A 13594-nucleotide genomic window follows, 5' to 3' on the forward strand; every position below is an offset into this window, starting at 1 on the left:
TCTTTGGACATCCAATAAGAAGCCTGTTTGAATTGCACTTTTCTGGAAAAAAAAATAACTATATTACTTTTTTTCAGAATGCAGTGTGTACGTGAGATTAAAAAGTGATTAAAAATTATATAGAATGAATATTCAGGAAAAATGCATAAAATTTATTATATTATGTTTTCCAAAAATAATTTTTAAAATAATCTACTATCCAGAGACACACGAGCAATAAATATTGTCCAGTCTTAATCGAAAAGTTACAATTTTCACGTGTCAAATTGAGCTCGAATGCCTGGCAATGTCAACGGCCTACCCACGCTCAAGCATCATGATAGCTCAAGGGAAAGAAAACTTGGGAAAGGAAGATAAAAAGGCAATGGAAAGATGAAGGGCAAAAGTGTAAAGGAAAAGAGATGCTCCACTGGCACTGGGAGCTTCGGAATGTATCCTCTCTCTCTTTTAGTTTTAGTAAATTAGTAGCAGTAGGAAGTACTTAACAGGCAGACGCGCGATGTATTAGTAGGAGTGAGCAGCGGAACATGGGAGATTAGCATCTTCCCTCCTTTTCTCTCGTCTTTGTTTACATATGCTAATCCTATCCCTCTTGGCCTTTTTATTCGCTCCTCAGCTGCCAAGCAAAAGATTAATGCATGAAAACAATTCCAGATTTTGGGTTAATATACTACTAATTTAACAATAATATTAATTCCACCGAGATTCTCTGTTTAAACTCTTGTGTGCCGAAGATATCCTAGTAGTATATATACAAGCAGATTTCATCGAGAAGAACGGCCAAATTCGACGCCGATACATCAGACTTTTCCTTTTCTAATCGAGGCGGGGCAACTATTATAGGCGGCGGCTTTTAGTTTAGGTGAAATTTTGGAATTGAAATCCTTTTTGTTTTCTCTTCCTTTTTTTTTTTTCCGTTTTGATTGGGTGATATTAATGAGGTTGAACGGAGAGATTTCAATTGCAAACGTTGACGATGACGACGACGGCGACGGAGAAAGGAAAGAGAACGAACTAGGTTTAATTAGGTCTCCGACGCCGACAGCGCCGCCTACGAGACTCGTCGTCGGCTACGCTCTCACGTCTAAGAAGAGGCAGAGCTTCTTACAGCCCAAGCTTCTTGCATTAGCTCGGTATAGAATCCTTCCCGTTCATTATTTTCGATTAAATGCATTTAATCGTTTTGTGTATATTGCACTAGTTTGATCTTTTGTTTCCTTCTTCACAAGAATTGGTAGCTCAGCCTCTGTAATTTCTTTTTCCGGCATTTCGAGTTCTTGTAGTACTTACTTAGATAAGTATCTTTAATTAGGCATCATGGGCTCGTGCTTGTTCGAATTTTCAGTTGCACAATTTGTATCAGATAAATGATTATCTCTTTTCATAAATTTTATAGATTATCGTGCTTCAAGTTTTTGCTTAAAATCTTAAGTAAAACAATTTGGCTTTTAGATTGCAGATTTTTAGTTTTCATTAAATGTAGTTTCTATTGTTATTTTTTGGCTCTAATATTCATTATTTTATCAATTATCACGGGAGAAAGTAAAATATTGACTAGTTTTGCCTTTTTCTCTTGAGTGATTGAATTAGAGAAAAGAGTTGTTTTGCTCGCCTGAGTCGCATCAACTACTTTTTTTTTTTAATTAATTTGGATCAGCAAATTGCAGTAATTGGGGTCCGTGTCAAAGGTGGTAAAATTATTGCGCATGGGCCTGTATAGGAATTTTTTTTTGTTTGACCTTTCCTGTTAAATGTGGTATCGGGAATCTTTTGTCTGTTCTTCTAGTTGTTTTCTGGGGAATATTCCTTGATATATGCTTTGACAATGGAATTTGTTTTAATGATGGTTTGTTCTAAGTCAATACTTCATACGTCCTCATTGCTTGTGACGGTCATTGCGTCAATGCTTGTCCCCACTGCCTTATCTGGGAATTCGTTAGCACCATGTCCCTGTGCATTTTTTCCCTTTTTCCTTTTGCTCTTTTTACTGGATATTAATTTAGTTACTAGCCTTCCTCGTTTTAGAATTTCAGAAATAGAATATTTTTATCAGAGTGATGTTTAAGGATATTAACGTGTTGATCTCTGTTTTGCGTTTGGTTTTTCATGCTAACATGAATGTAAAGTAATTTGTAATTAGTTTGACATGTAATCTCTTTAGTAATTTCAAATAAAGATGGACAGTTAATTTGTTCAGTAAAATGTCTTTTGTTTTCTAATAAAATGTTTCTCTTTCCTTTCTCTGGCTTGACTCTTTATTCCTTTGTTGTTCTGAAGTCAAATATATATTGAGATGCACAGAATGATTAACATGTTTATTCATGCATATGTCCTTTCTTCACTGGCATATTCTTATTTGGTCCTGTTTGTCATACTTCCTGTCTGTGTATGAAAGTTTGCTGTCATTCGTTGGCTCTCATAGGCGTTGTATAAGAAGAGAATTTTTACTTAGCTCAAGCTTATATGCTTTTTGTTCTTACGGTGCAGAAGTAAAGGAATTTTGTTTATTGCTGTTGATGTCAAGCAGCCATTATCGGATCAAGGTCCATTTGATGTTGTTCTGCACAAGGTCAGTGCAATGTTGCTTTCTGAAACCTTCATTCTGCACGTTCATGAGTCTCATTTTGTTGCGTCGCTGATCCTTTTCCTGAATCCTGAGCCTATACTGTTTAATCTCAACATAGTATTTTTAACCTCCTCTGTTATTTTTGTGGATATATTGCAGATTTATTATTAAAATTTGTATTTTATCTAGTTCTAAATGTTATACTTTATGTTTATTATTTGAAGGTACTCATGCCCCATTGCTCCAACAAATTTATATTGTTGTCATGAATTTCTTTTGGTGTTGAATATTGGCATGGAATGTCAATTTTTTCATTGGAAAATTACGATAGTTGCAAAATGTGTGTGGTATGTCAATTCAGATACCTATAAGCAATAGTCAGTTGCATTATGTGCTGCTGTATTAGGTTGTGAATGGGCTCTATATTAAATTACAGGGACCAAAATATAAATTGACACTAAGTAGGCAAGGGAAATGGATTAACTTTTCTTTTCCCTTGTATTATAAAGCAATCAAGTTTTCATCTTTCATCGGTTGGCGGATTGTATTTGTCCGCTATGATCCTAATGAATTTGTTTCTATTTCTAGTTGGCAGGAAAGGAATGGAGCCAGATGATTGAGGTTTGTGCTCTTAAACTATAAGATCGTCTTTATTGATCACATATCTTTTGCAATAAGCTCCATCAAATTGTGTGTTGCTCTATGTACTCACACTAGTTTCTGAATACGATTCTCATTAATCATGCAGAATCTGGATGTGACAGATTGTTCTGGTTGAGCAATACTTATCATCAGAGCTTCAAACCTTTTTTTTTCCTTACATAATTTGCTGAACCTCTGCTCTATATGTTATGAATCATGATCAATAGCTTGACATTGGACTTCAAGCGAGGTTTACTCTTTGAGAACTAGATAGCTTGTTTGGTATTCATGAACATGGTTGTGGGTCTAAGATAGGGCGCTTCCTGTCTTCATTCATGTTTTATGGTTGTTTTACTTACCTAGGTATAGTCTCAAATTGAACTTTGAGTTTCGTTTTATGGTTCTGGTTTGTTTCAACTTATTTTCTGGAATCAAACTATGTAGTTAGGTATCTGTTCTATGTTTTGATTGCAAGTGTTGTGTGTTTCAGAGGTCGTCTTTTGTGCATGCATCTCCCATGATGCTTAACCTCTGCACACTTCTGTATCTTTGCTGCATTTCAATTTCTCAATACTTGTGGGAAATGTAGAAGTATGCAAATAAATTTCTTATCAGAGGTAATTAGATGAATAAAAGAAAAAGGACAAAAGAAGAATGGAAATCTACTTGTTTAAATTGATCTTAACATGCATGTGAATAATAATAAAAGAGTACCCAACAAGAAGTTAAAAAACCCAAAGATATTAGCTGAACAATAGAAATGGTATAGCTGATCTGGATCACCTCTGCATATTCTGTGCAACATCCGAATTTATTTTAAATTTTTAATAGCTTATATTTATCTCTGCCTGTGTGAATGAAGACATAAAGTATGTAATAGTTAATCTCTCTCTCTCTCTCTCTTTATGTGTGTGTGTATACCAAATGTGTATGTATGTTTATGTATCTGTTTTCCAAATATTCTGTTGGCCATGGTTTCTTGCCTGGATGGGGGATGAGGAAGAACATACCACAGTGTTTACACCTGACAAATAACCCATTTGACTAAAATGCTTGTTTTCCATTGCTTCTCAATTTACACTACTGAAATTAGGCACCAGTGAGAAATAAATTGGCTGTTCAACAAACTGCTAGGAGTTTTCTGCCGGGTAACATTCGAGGGGGACAATCGGTTCTTTTGAAAAATAGGCTTCTCATAGTAATTAGTAATGCTTAACCTATCTAGTCGTCTCTTTTAGCTGGGCATTTCATTCTTATGTATCCCCTTTTGCCTTTTTAACTGGGCATTTCATTCTTATAACCATTTTCTTTCTTTTGTAGGATTATGGGCAAAAGAATCCAAATGTTACTGTCTTAGATCCTCCTGATGCTATAGAACATGTAAACAATCGTCAGTCCATGCTGGAGGATGTTGCTGATCTAAACTTACCTGATTATTATGGTACTTGTAAATTGCTGATTTGCATGTACTTTTTCCTTTTGTCCTTGGCTGTCTCTCTGTATGTAGGACATTGCACGGACATGTATACATATGCATATATGCACAGGTGTGGTCATGCTTTCATGATTTCTAGACATCACTGATGTGTATTTGGCATTCAATTACTTCAAGGTAACAGTGTAATTGGGTTTTGGGCCGTTAAATTGCTTATAGGCAGAGTCACTGTTCCAAGGCAGTTGGTTTTCACAACAGATCCATCATCTATTCCGCATGAGGTTACGAAAGAAGGTCTTAAACTTCCCTTAGGTAAAGTTTCAGTGTTTTGTTTTTCTTTTCTCGCTTTGCTTTTTGGAGGGTTGTTATTATTTGGGTGCCATGTTTCTCTCTTGCTCACGGATGGTGAGCTGGAAGATTCTAGCTTTTTTCTTGAACGATCAAGTTGCTCTCTAGCTCTTAGTTTCTTCGAAACACATTAAAAATTAGGATAATATGAACAGGTTTGAGTGTTATAATAGGATATTAGTGATGACACATTCACATGGGCAATGAGAATTTTTTGTCAACTTGGGAACTGGCACCTATACTATGACCTATTTCTTTGAAATACTCCCTGAATCCCCTTTTTTTTGCCACTTTGAGATGGCTCTTGGTATGAGAGTATTGCATCTCTTTTATCAAAATATAAAATTGGAAGTGCTTGAGACTAATGCATTTTCAGAGAGAGGAATATTATCCTATGTGGTGATACATGATCTTTGAGGAGTAATAGTGGACAATTTTTGTTACAAGAAGAAAAAAAATGTGGTTAATAATAATGAGATAGGTGGAGTAGTAGTTACTAAGAACCATGCTTGCAGTCTTGAGTTGATTTGTAATCTTTCAACACTTCTTTTAATGTTTTCCGTGATAACTTCCTACACATGGCACTTATGGTAGCTGTTTCAAAGTAATCTTTCCACAAAGAAAGGTGCTTTTGTTATAAATAATTCTATTTTTATCTAAGTTTGACTAAAGCTTTGTCAACTTTACTTTACTTGTTTCAGTTGCAAAACCTTTGGTAGTGGATGGAAGTGCAAAGTCCCATGAACTTTTTCTTGCATATGACAAAGTTTCTCTTGCTAAACTCGAGCCGCCTTTGGTATTACAGGAGTTTGTTAATCATGGTATTCATGTTTCTAGGGGCATAAACCTAATAGTTATTATACTGATGCTATCATTAATTTATCTGTACATTCAAGAATTTTTTGATCTATTGTAGGCGGTGTTCTCTTTAAAGTGTATATTATTGGAGAATTCATAAAAGTTGTCAGGCGCTTCTCTCTACCTGATGTGTGTAAACGTGAACTGTCAAAAATTGCTGGTGTATTCCCTTTTCCAAGAGTTTCATGTGCTTCAGCTTCTGCAGATGGCGCTGATCTGGACCCGAAGGTTGCCGGTGAGTCGCGAGGTCTTGTAGTTATCATAAATGTTGACTTTTAATATTGATGAGTTCGCATTATGGGGCTTAAAAACATGTGGCATGAGATCTCCTTGTTATGTTCAAGCGACATTTGGGCTTAAAAGCACATATGGCTTGAGATCTCTTGGTTATATCAAACGTTTCCATACAGATATTATTGAACTGGTCATCTATGAGGAATAACCAATTGAACAAAAACTCAATAACTAGAAGAATCATTCCATATGCCAAAACTTCAGTGCATTCTTCTTTCTGGCTAGGTTTGCAGCACTTTTCACTGCATGAGTGAAGATCTTTCATTGTCTATGTCAAGTGATATTTTGCTTTAAGCCAGCTAAAAGAGTGGTGCATGTTTAAAGGTTGACTTTTTGGCCAGGCATGATTTTTGCCATACATTATTTTGTTAACATTAACTAATTGTTCTGTGAAGAACTCCCTCCGAGTCCTTTGCTCGAGATGCTTGCAAGAGAGCTTCGCCTTCGATTGGTAAGTTTCTTTACTCTTTTGTTTTGGTATGTTATTCTTGCCTGTACTTCTTTGTTGTGCCATGTGCCTGATCCATCTGTCATCCAGGGTCTCCAGCTGTTCAATATAGACATAATACGGGAGTATGGGACAAGAGATCTGTATTACATAATCGATATCAACTACTTCCCCGGTAAGTCAAGAAAATTTTGTTCCTTTGCCTTGTTCATGAATTCCCACCCCCCCCCCCCCCCGGGGCGGGTGTATTTTTCCCCCTGGTTGAGAAGGGGGGGGGGGGTTGGGAATCACATGTGCAGTTAGTTTACCTGATTGAAATCCAAGTATGCATTGTCTTATGGTTCCAGTTGTATGTTGGTAAATAATACCTTTTTGGAAAACTATTAAAATATCAATAATGCATGGCTGCATCTTGCTTGCCTTTGGTTCATATTGCCATTCTATTCCAGCATCCTCGATTAATTTGCTCAGGTATCTGCATCTTCATAAACTTTCCTGCTTACAAAAATGTTTTTGTTCTTTGCTTTTTATTTACTTGTAATAAATACTATTTATGAATTTTGGGAGTCAATATGTTTTGATATTCTAGTGTAAGAACTACTGCTCATTAATCTAGTTCCTTCAACTTAATTGGAAGCTGAAAGCTAAAGATTAAATTCCGCTTTGCAGTCCTCCTGGATGTGTGTTCTGGTGTTAGTTTCTTCCTTTTACCCGCTTATTCTCTTAGTAGACTTTGACCATGTGTATGTTCTTTTACATGATGGCGTAGTTCTGTCGATGGCCATGTGGTGACATGGACTGGATCAGTATTTTCATGGATTTAAGAATTTTCATAGATAAATATAATTTGGTCCTAATGGCCGATCATATTTTGTCTTGAATTTACTTTGTACACAAAATATATGATTATGGTTGCTAAACAAGCATTTGATAACTCGTGCAGGATATGGTAAGATGCCTGATTATGAGCATATATTTACCGAATTTCTTCTCAGCCTTGAGCAAAGCAAATACGAGAAGGTACTTGTAGCATAGACGTTAAACATATATATCCTTGAGGGTGCTAACTCTTCAAGTTACTGGTGGCTAAAGTCATCTCCACAAGTTGTTTCACCGTCTCCATCCACGAATGACAGGCACGTCGTGTCCTTTTTTAATGGATCTGTCATTTTTTTAAACCAGGAAATAGGTGGTTGTACATTCTCTGACTTATCCAAATAATGAATATTTTGCTGTAAATATTGAGTTACCTTTTCCGGATGACCTCTTTTGCAATTCGTCGTTATGCCACCCTTTTCTATGGAGTCAATAAATGGAGGTAGATTTTCTAGAGCAATCTACTGGAACCCCAACTGATTGGATACTTACTATGAGGGACGTTATGAATGGTTTTAATTCTGATGATGACCTAGCACCTTGCCGTAGCAAGAGTTTTTACATATTTAACCTGAACGTGGATCGTAAACGTGTTCAGTTTACGATATGAATGAGATTCAGAAATGGTATTCACCATGAAGTTTTCTCCGATCAAATAGCTGTTTTTGGGTAGCGTCAAGAAAAATCTTATTCTAAGTGCATGTGAGAGATAAAAGAGTCTATATTTAAAACCACTCCATGCAATTGGAAGGATGGAAGAGACGCCGGCTCTGTCACCGCTCATATATATTGATACATGAAACTTCTTTACATAAAGTTGGCCAAATAAAAAAAAATGAAATTAGAACATGACCTCTTCCTCCGTCCTACAACATTTTGGCTACTTACCTTACCTTCAATGTACCGGACGTTATATACAATGTTCAGTTTAACTCTTATTACATGTAGCGCTCTATATACAAGAATTGCTACAATCATCAAAGAAAGGAGAAGTTGGCCAGTTCTGCAAAAGCTTGGGCTATATACAAAACTATATACAGTCTGTCACAAGTGATCTTCAATTTACCAGAAGGGACACCACCTGAAAGAGTCGAAAAGAGCTCTCGTTAGAAAAGTGATATCGCATAAATCCTAGATAACATGCATTCACTTATTAATTTCTCCCATCCCTCCCCACATCCTTTTCACTGCCAACTATTAGACTCAAGATTCACACCTTGAACTTGCAATGGGGGGAGCTCTAAAAGCCCTTCTCTAGCCACTAGACTAACCCCAGTGGTTGCTTCAATTTAAACTCAAGATGCATATTTTTTATGAAAAGGATCCCAGGTTAATATTGAATTTAGTTATAAATTATCTATAGCAAGCAACTAGCAAGTAACAAAAAGCTAATGACTAGCCTAACCATAGCGATGTCCAAAGGTCAAGCTACCGATGGCATTTCTTGCTTTATTTACTTGTCTTAAAGGGTGGAACTTTTGTCACGGAAAGAAAATAGCAAGAGCCAGCTGTTTGTAAGATGCAATTGACTACTATAGGAACTGCAAGAAAGCAGCTAGTTCTTTCTCTTTCAGTAGTTCCAAGCAGCTAATTGCAAATTTAATATTTATCAGCATGCATTAAAGACACTAAATTGTTATTTGAAAGCAATATAACAATAATTTTCTGCTCCCTTTATTGGCACATATACAAAACTGTGCCAGCAAAGAAAGATTATAAGCTGTTAAAATCATCCAACTATCTTGCAACATAGCAGTAAGGAAAATGGAAGAAGTGGAGGAAATTTAGGTTCAGAAACCATACCCAACATAATTCTGGCACAAATTTTCATGAGATGTTGCTTGGAGAATGAGTTTTTGAACTTGCAGTTTTACAGACAAACCATGTTCAGGTTCACGCGTATCACCAGAAATTAAGGTACTGTGATCAAGCGCATGTTGAATGGAGCTGTTCGACACTGGAGAACAGGTAGAAAAATCACGTCCAGTAAGTTTGTTACTCATCCGAGCCATAACAACAACAGCACGCTCATTTAAAACCTCATTAGCATCTCCAAGTTGATTGACAGCCTACAATCACACATTAAAGTCATCAGTGAAAAAGCATACATAGAGAGAGATTTTGGGTACAGAATAACCAAAACCTGAAGAAGTTCTCGCTCTCGGGCACCCCGCAGAGGGTGCTGGAGTTCCCTGTTTGCAGCAGACTCGTCACTATTGACAACAGCAGGAAGATGTGCACTTGCAAGAGCTGACATTTGGGGGACTTCATTCAAGTTGAAAAGACGCCAATTTATAAGGGGATCGTGAACAAAGGCCTGCAAAAGCATTAAATAAAACTCATTATTATTATTTTGTATATACATAAATTTTCTGATTTCCTTTCCTTCAACAGACAAAAGATACATGAGAAAGAAGCCATAGAAGCATGGCCATTAAAATGGTGGGGAGAAAAAAACTTAGTAAACCTCCACCCTCCCAAGAAAGGGGAAAAGTTCTAAGCAACCCCATTCCAACTGGGACGATGTACGGAAAGTAAGATGCAAAAGAGCAGTTTCAATTTCTATACCTCCATCATTGCCATAACACTATCTTTATTTGTTCGGAGAACTTGCATGACATTTTCACAAGTTGATCGGAAGTTTCCCTCAATACCACTAACTTCCATTGCTTTAACAAGCATTCTTGTGAGGCGGAAAGGAACCTATATCAAAATCCTCATGTGAAGAAGTTGTACCAGCCTTATTCGATTGGAGCACGGAATAATGGAAGATTTACTATGGCAGAAAAAATTTTAGATTGCAAACCTTTTCAGGGAATTTTTCTCTATTCATTGAAGCTTCAAAGCAATCTCCGAAGTCAATGTGCAATATCTTCCCACTGACAACCAATACAAGTAAGTACATGCAGAACCAAATGAACACATAAACAAAACCACCAAATTACCTGGAACGATGCAGCATAAGGTTACTAGGATGTCGATCGCCTAAACCAAGTAGGTAACCAACCTGAAAGAAGTGAAAAAATCATTCAGTAGCTCTTACTTCCCAGAAACAGCAAGTACATTATCTATTTGAAGGTGAAAGCTCTACAGATTTCTTGCTAAACCACAGTATAATACTTGCTGAACCACCGTATAATTCATGGATCATTCAATGTGACAGGAGTAAACATCAATAAGAGGGTTCAAGGCTTCAGGCGGATAAAGAAAGGAGAGGGCAAATGATTTTAGTCAGCTAGTGTAGCATGATATAGATGGTACATAAAAGAAGCTCAAAAGACAACTTATACAAGAAATGATTATTGAAATTTCCAAATCAATTTAAATATGTGACAAAGAACCATTAAGAAATAACTCTATCATGGATCACAACCAACTATATAGTGGCACAGCATACTGCAGCATGCTGAGTGAATTCATTCTCATTCAATGTATGATCTCACATCCGTGTCCAATGAGTTGGCATCTCTAATTGCTCATCACTTGCTTATCAACTGGAATAAAGTCATGAAAATCTAGAGATACATTTTTTATTACAAGAGAAATCAGTCAATCATTCAGCAAACTGTCACAACTATGCTGAAAGTATATGCAGGGACAGAAGCCTCAAGATGTAAATGGCATGACTATGGTGTTATTCAACTTGACCACAAATATTTCTGAGAGTATTTACATGGAACGAACTAACTTTTGGCCTCACTTGAAATGAATTTAATAAAGCAAAGTTAAAGAGGCATATGTACCATGCTCATAACAGCTAAACTTCTCGTATAATTTGTCCTCCTGTCCAGCCAGACTTCAGATGTGCGACTCTTCAACCACAGTACCTATACAAATGAATTTATCATCTTCAGACGACTACTACTTGGATATGTATCGATTGCATGTCAGAGAAAGAGAGACAGAGGACAGTACAGAGGGAGGGAGAAGGGAGAGGGAAGAAGAAGAAGAAAAGGCTGCCACAAGTTTCTTGGTATTGCTTACTCGTGATAGGTCATTTCCTTCTGTATTCTGCAAAGCGTACTCAAACACCTCTACTTTTGCTATAAGTGGCAAGTGATCATAATCCGGAGCAAAACTAAGCATTAGTTTGTGCTCTTGATTTAGGGTGATCTATGAAGTCAGAAGTTCAAACATCAGAAGCAAACAACACACAGGGACAGGAACACGAAGCAACATCCTAATAACTCAAACGAACCTTACGAGCATCTCTGTACTCCCGAATCAGATGGTGCAGTGTGTCACAATTTGCAACCCATCCTATCAACCCACTGTTCGGAGATAATGGAATGACATCATATCTTTGGATAGAAAGATCTTTTTCTGCAGTCTTTCTAGAATTCTCCAAGAGTGTATTCACTAAACCAAAAAGCTGGTAAACATGTAAAAGTTTAGAATCTCCAGACTTCAAATATGATTAAGAAAACAAGAAAGTCTGGCAACCATTTCAATTTGATCTATCCAAGTCAGAAGAACCAGGAAACCTGAGCAAAAAACATCATAATGGACAAAAGAGGCACAAAATCTTTAAAGCAATTAAGAACCTGCATGACACGTTCATCTTGACGTAGATCTTCATGCCCCTTGAGCAAGAAAGCATAATCTTCGCCATCACTACCGTGAATTGTCAATTTCCGGGGTCGTTGTTTGGATGTTATAACCACCAGCTGGTCCACAAATGATGCTATGGTGACCACCGGTGAATCTGAGGGAATAGGTTTTCGAAAAGTTACCACATTTCAGCACAAAAACTGAAGATCAATGCTTTTATGCATTTGAAGTGAGCATTTCAAATTTACCAGCTCGATAGGTTCCAGGAACAGCCAGCTCCAAGTTTCGGCATTCCAATAGCTCCGGAGAAACAGACTGGTTCCCCAAATAGAAGATAAACTACTATGAGGAGATACAAAATAGAAAAATCATAAGCATAATAAAGTCTGTTCCTTGCCTGCAAATCCAGGGTGGTAAGAGTTTGAAGTTGCTTATCTATCCTCCGGAATACATGATAATACAGATCCCAAGCCTGACATATAATTGTTTTACACTGATCAGAGTCCACGCAAAATATAGTTGTAACCCTTAAACTGGGCAGAGGACAATTAAAAATGATGCATATTATGCAGATCAAGACAACCGTCTCTTCATATATAGAGGGATCCCCAACCGTGATGCATGCAACAGCAAAAATAAAGAATCTATTCTTTTGAAACTAACAAAACTGAATGATCAATAAAGAGCATCCTGTGTCAATTAGACTTCTCAACAAGCAAAGGTGAGAGAAGATTCTCAATCAAACCAGTGAGAAATTGCACAAGTACATAAAGATAAAAATTCTAGCATGTAGGAAGAAGCTGGTCGGGATAACAAGGCCTTTGTATGGTACCACAAACTCACAATAATAGGCTGAGAAAATTTTTTCCAGTGCAATACTGAATTCAACTGGTACCTGAGTAAGTTCTGCATCTTTTCCAGTTCTCCTATATTTCACGCAGCACTCATAGGCCTCCAATAATTCATGGCGGTATGCCTGTAAACAACAAAACACATCCACTCTAAGTACAGAATTGGTGGAATATGTGTAAGCTCTATCAAGCCTACTGTACAGGATTATTCTTGTTCAAACCACTTCCTCATATTCTGTCCAGGTAAACATGTAGACATTACAGTGGGAGTTGGAAATTTAAAGAAATCAAATCCATCCAAGAAGAAGTACAAGAATAAATTTTTCCAAAGTTGAACTAGCACAATGCCCAAGAAAAGTTCAGACAAAATAATCAAAATTACATGGGAGGAACTTCAAAAAGCATATCCATGATTTAAATGTAGGCCATGTCGATGAAAGTAAAGCATTCTGTACAAAGCTGGAAAGACCTACCAACCATAAGAGAATGTCAGCAAAATTAAAAAACTAGAGTTCACCTGAATGAAAGCTTTTTCTTTTGCGGTGGTGTCATTCCTCATAGCCCCTTCCTCAAGCATTTCATGCAATGGCTCTAACACCTTTAGCATCCCCTCAATGTTGTGCTCACCAAAATACAAACGACTAGCCTCTTCCAATGCTTCATGCCACATTTCATGCCAAAGTATTGCAACTCTGATCAACTCCTTGGACACAAGTTGTGCCTTA

At 37.0% G+C, this 13594-nt stretch overlaps 2 protein-coding genes across 5 annotated transcripts in view; one reads left to right on the forward strand and one right to left on the reverse strand.

Moving 5' to 3' along the window:
• Positions 1-402: 402 nt before the first annotated feature.
• Positions 403-7927, forward strand: LOC113763793 (inositol-tetrakisphosphate 1-kinase 3-like). 4 transcript variants are annotated; one of them, XM_027307731.1, is made up of 10 exons: positions 405-1133; positions 2488-2569; positions 3155-3187; positions 4529-4649; positions 4821-4955; positions 5693-5812; positions 5908-6084; positions 6539-6594; positions 6682-6766; positions 7535-7927. In XM_027307731.1, exons 1-10 carry the CDS (start codon positions 937-939, stop codon positions 7624-7626), a joined length of 1098 nt encoding a protein of 365 aa, XP_027163532.1. In that variant the 5' UTR covers positions 405-936; the 3' UTR covers positions 7627-7927. The 4 variants fall into 4 exon arrangements, with proteins under 4 accessions (XP_027163534.1, XP_027163532.1, XP_027163533.1 ...); XM_027307732.1 differs by having other exon boundaries at positions 406-1133; positions 4863-4955; XM_027307735.1 differs by lacking the exon at positions 405-1133 and adding an exon at positions 1865-1935.
• A 290-nt stretch (positions 7928-8217) lies between these two features.
• Positions 8218-13594, reverse strand: part of LOC113763170 (serine/threonine-protein kinase TOR) — a 32636-nt gene continuing 27259 nt past the window's right edge. The window contains exons 44-57 of the mRNA XM_027306905.1: positions 13387-13590; positions 12914-12994; positions 12416-12490; positions 12267-12333; positions 12012-12172; positions 11666-11839; positions 11452-11580; positions 11211-11294; positions 10413-10474; positions 10274-10346; positions 10036-10170; positions 9611-9784; positions 9271-9536; positions 8218-8548 (exon numbers count right to left, since the gene is read on the reverse strand). Coding sequence (XP_027162706.1) covers positions 8530-8548; positions 9271-9536; positions 9611-9784; positions 10036-10170; positions 10274-10346; positions 10413-10474; positions 11211-11294; positions 11452-11580; positions 11666-11839; positions 12012-12172; positions 12267-12333; positions 12416-12490; positions 12914-12994; positions 13387-13590 — 1704 coding nt within the window. The 3' untranslated portion in view covers positions 8218-8529. The remainder of the gene's footprint in view (positions 8549-9270; positions 9537-9610; positions 9785-10035; positions 10171-10273; positions 10347-10412; positions 10475-11210; positions 11295-11451; positions 11581-11665; positions 11840-12011; positions 12173-12266; positions 12334-12415; positions 12491-12913; positions 12995-13386; positions 13591-13594) is intronic.

The sequence above is a fragment of the Coffea eugenioides genome, chromosome 2 (assembly GCF_003713205.1).
Source record: "Coffea eugenioides isolate CCC68of chromosome 2, Ceug_1.0, whole genome shotgun sequence".
In the NCBI taxonomy this organism is placed as follows: Eukaryota; Viridiplantae; Streptophyta; class Magnoliopsida; order Gentianales; family Rubiaceae; genus Coffea; species Coffea eugenioides.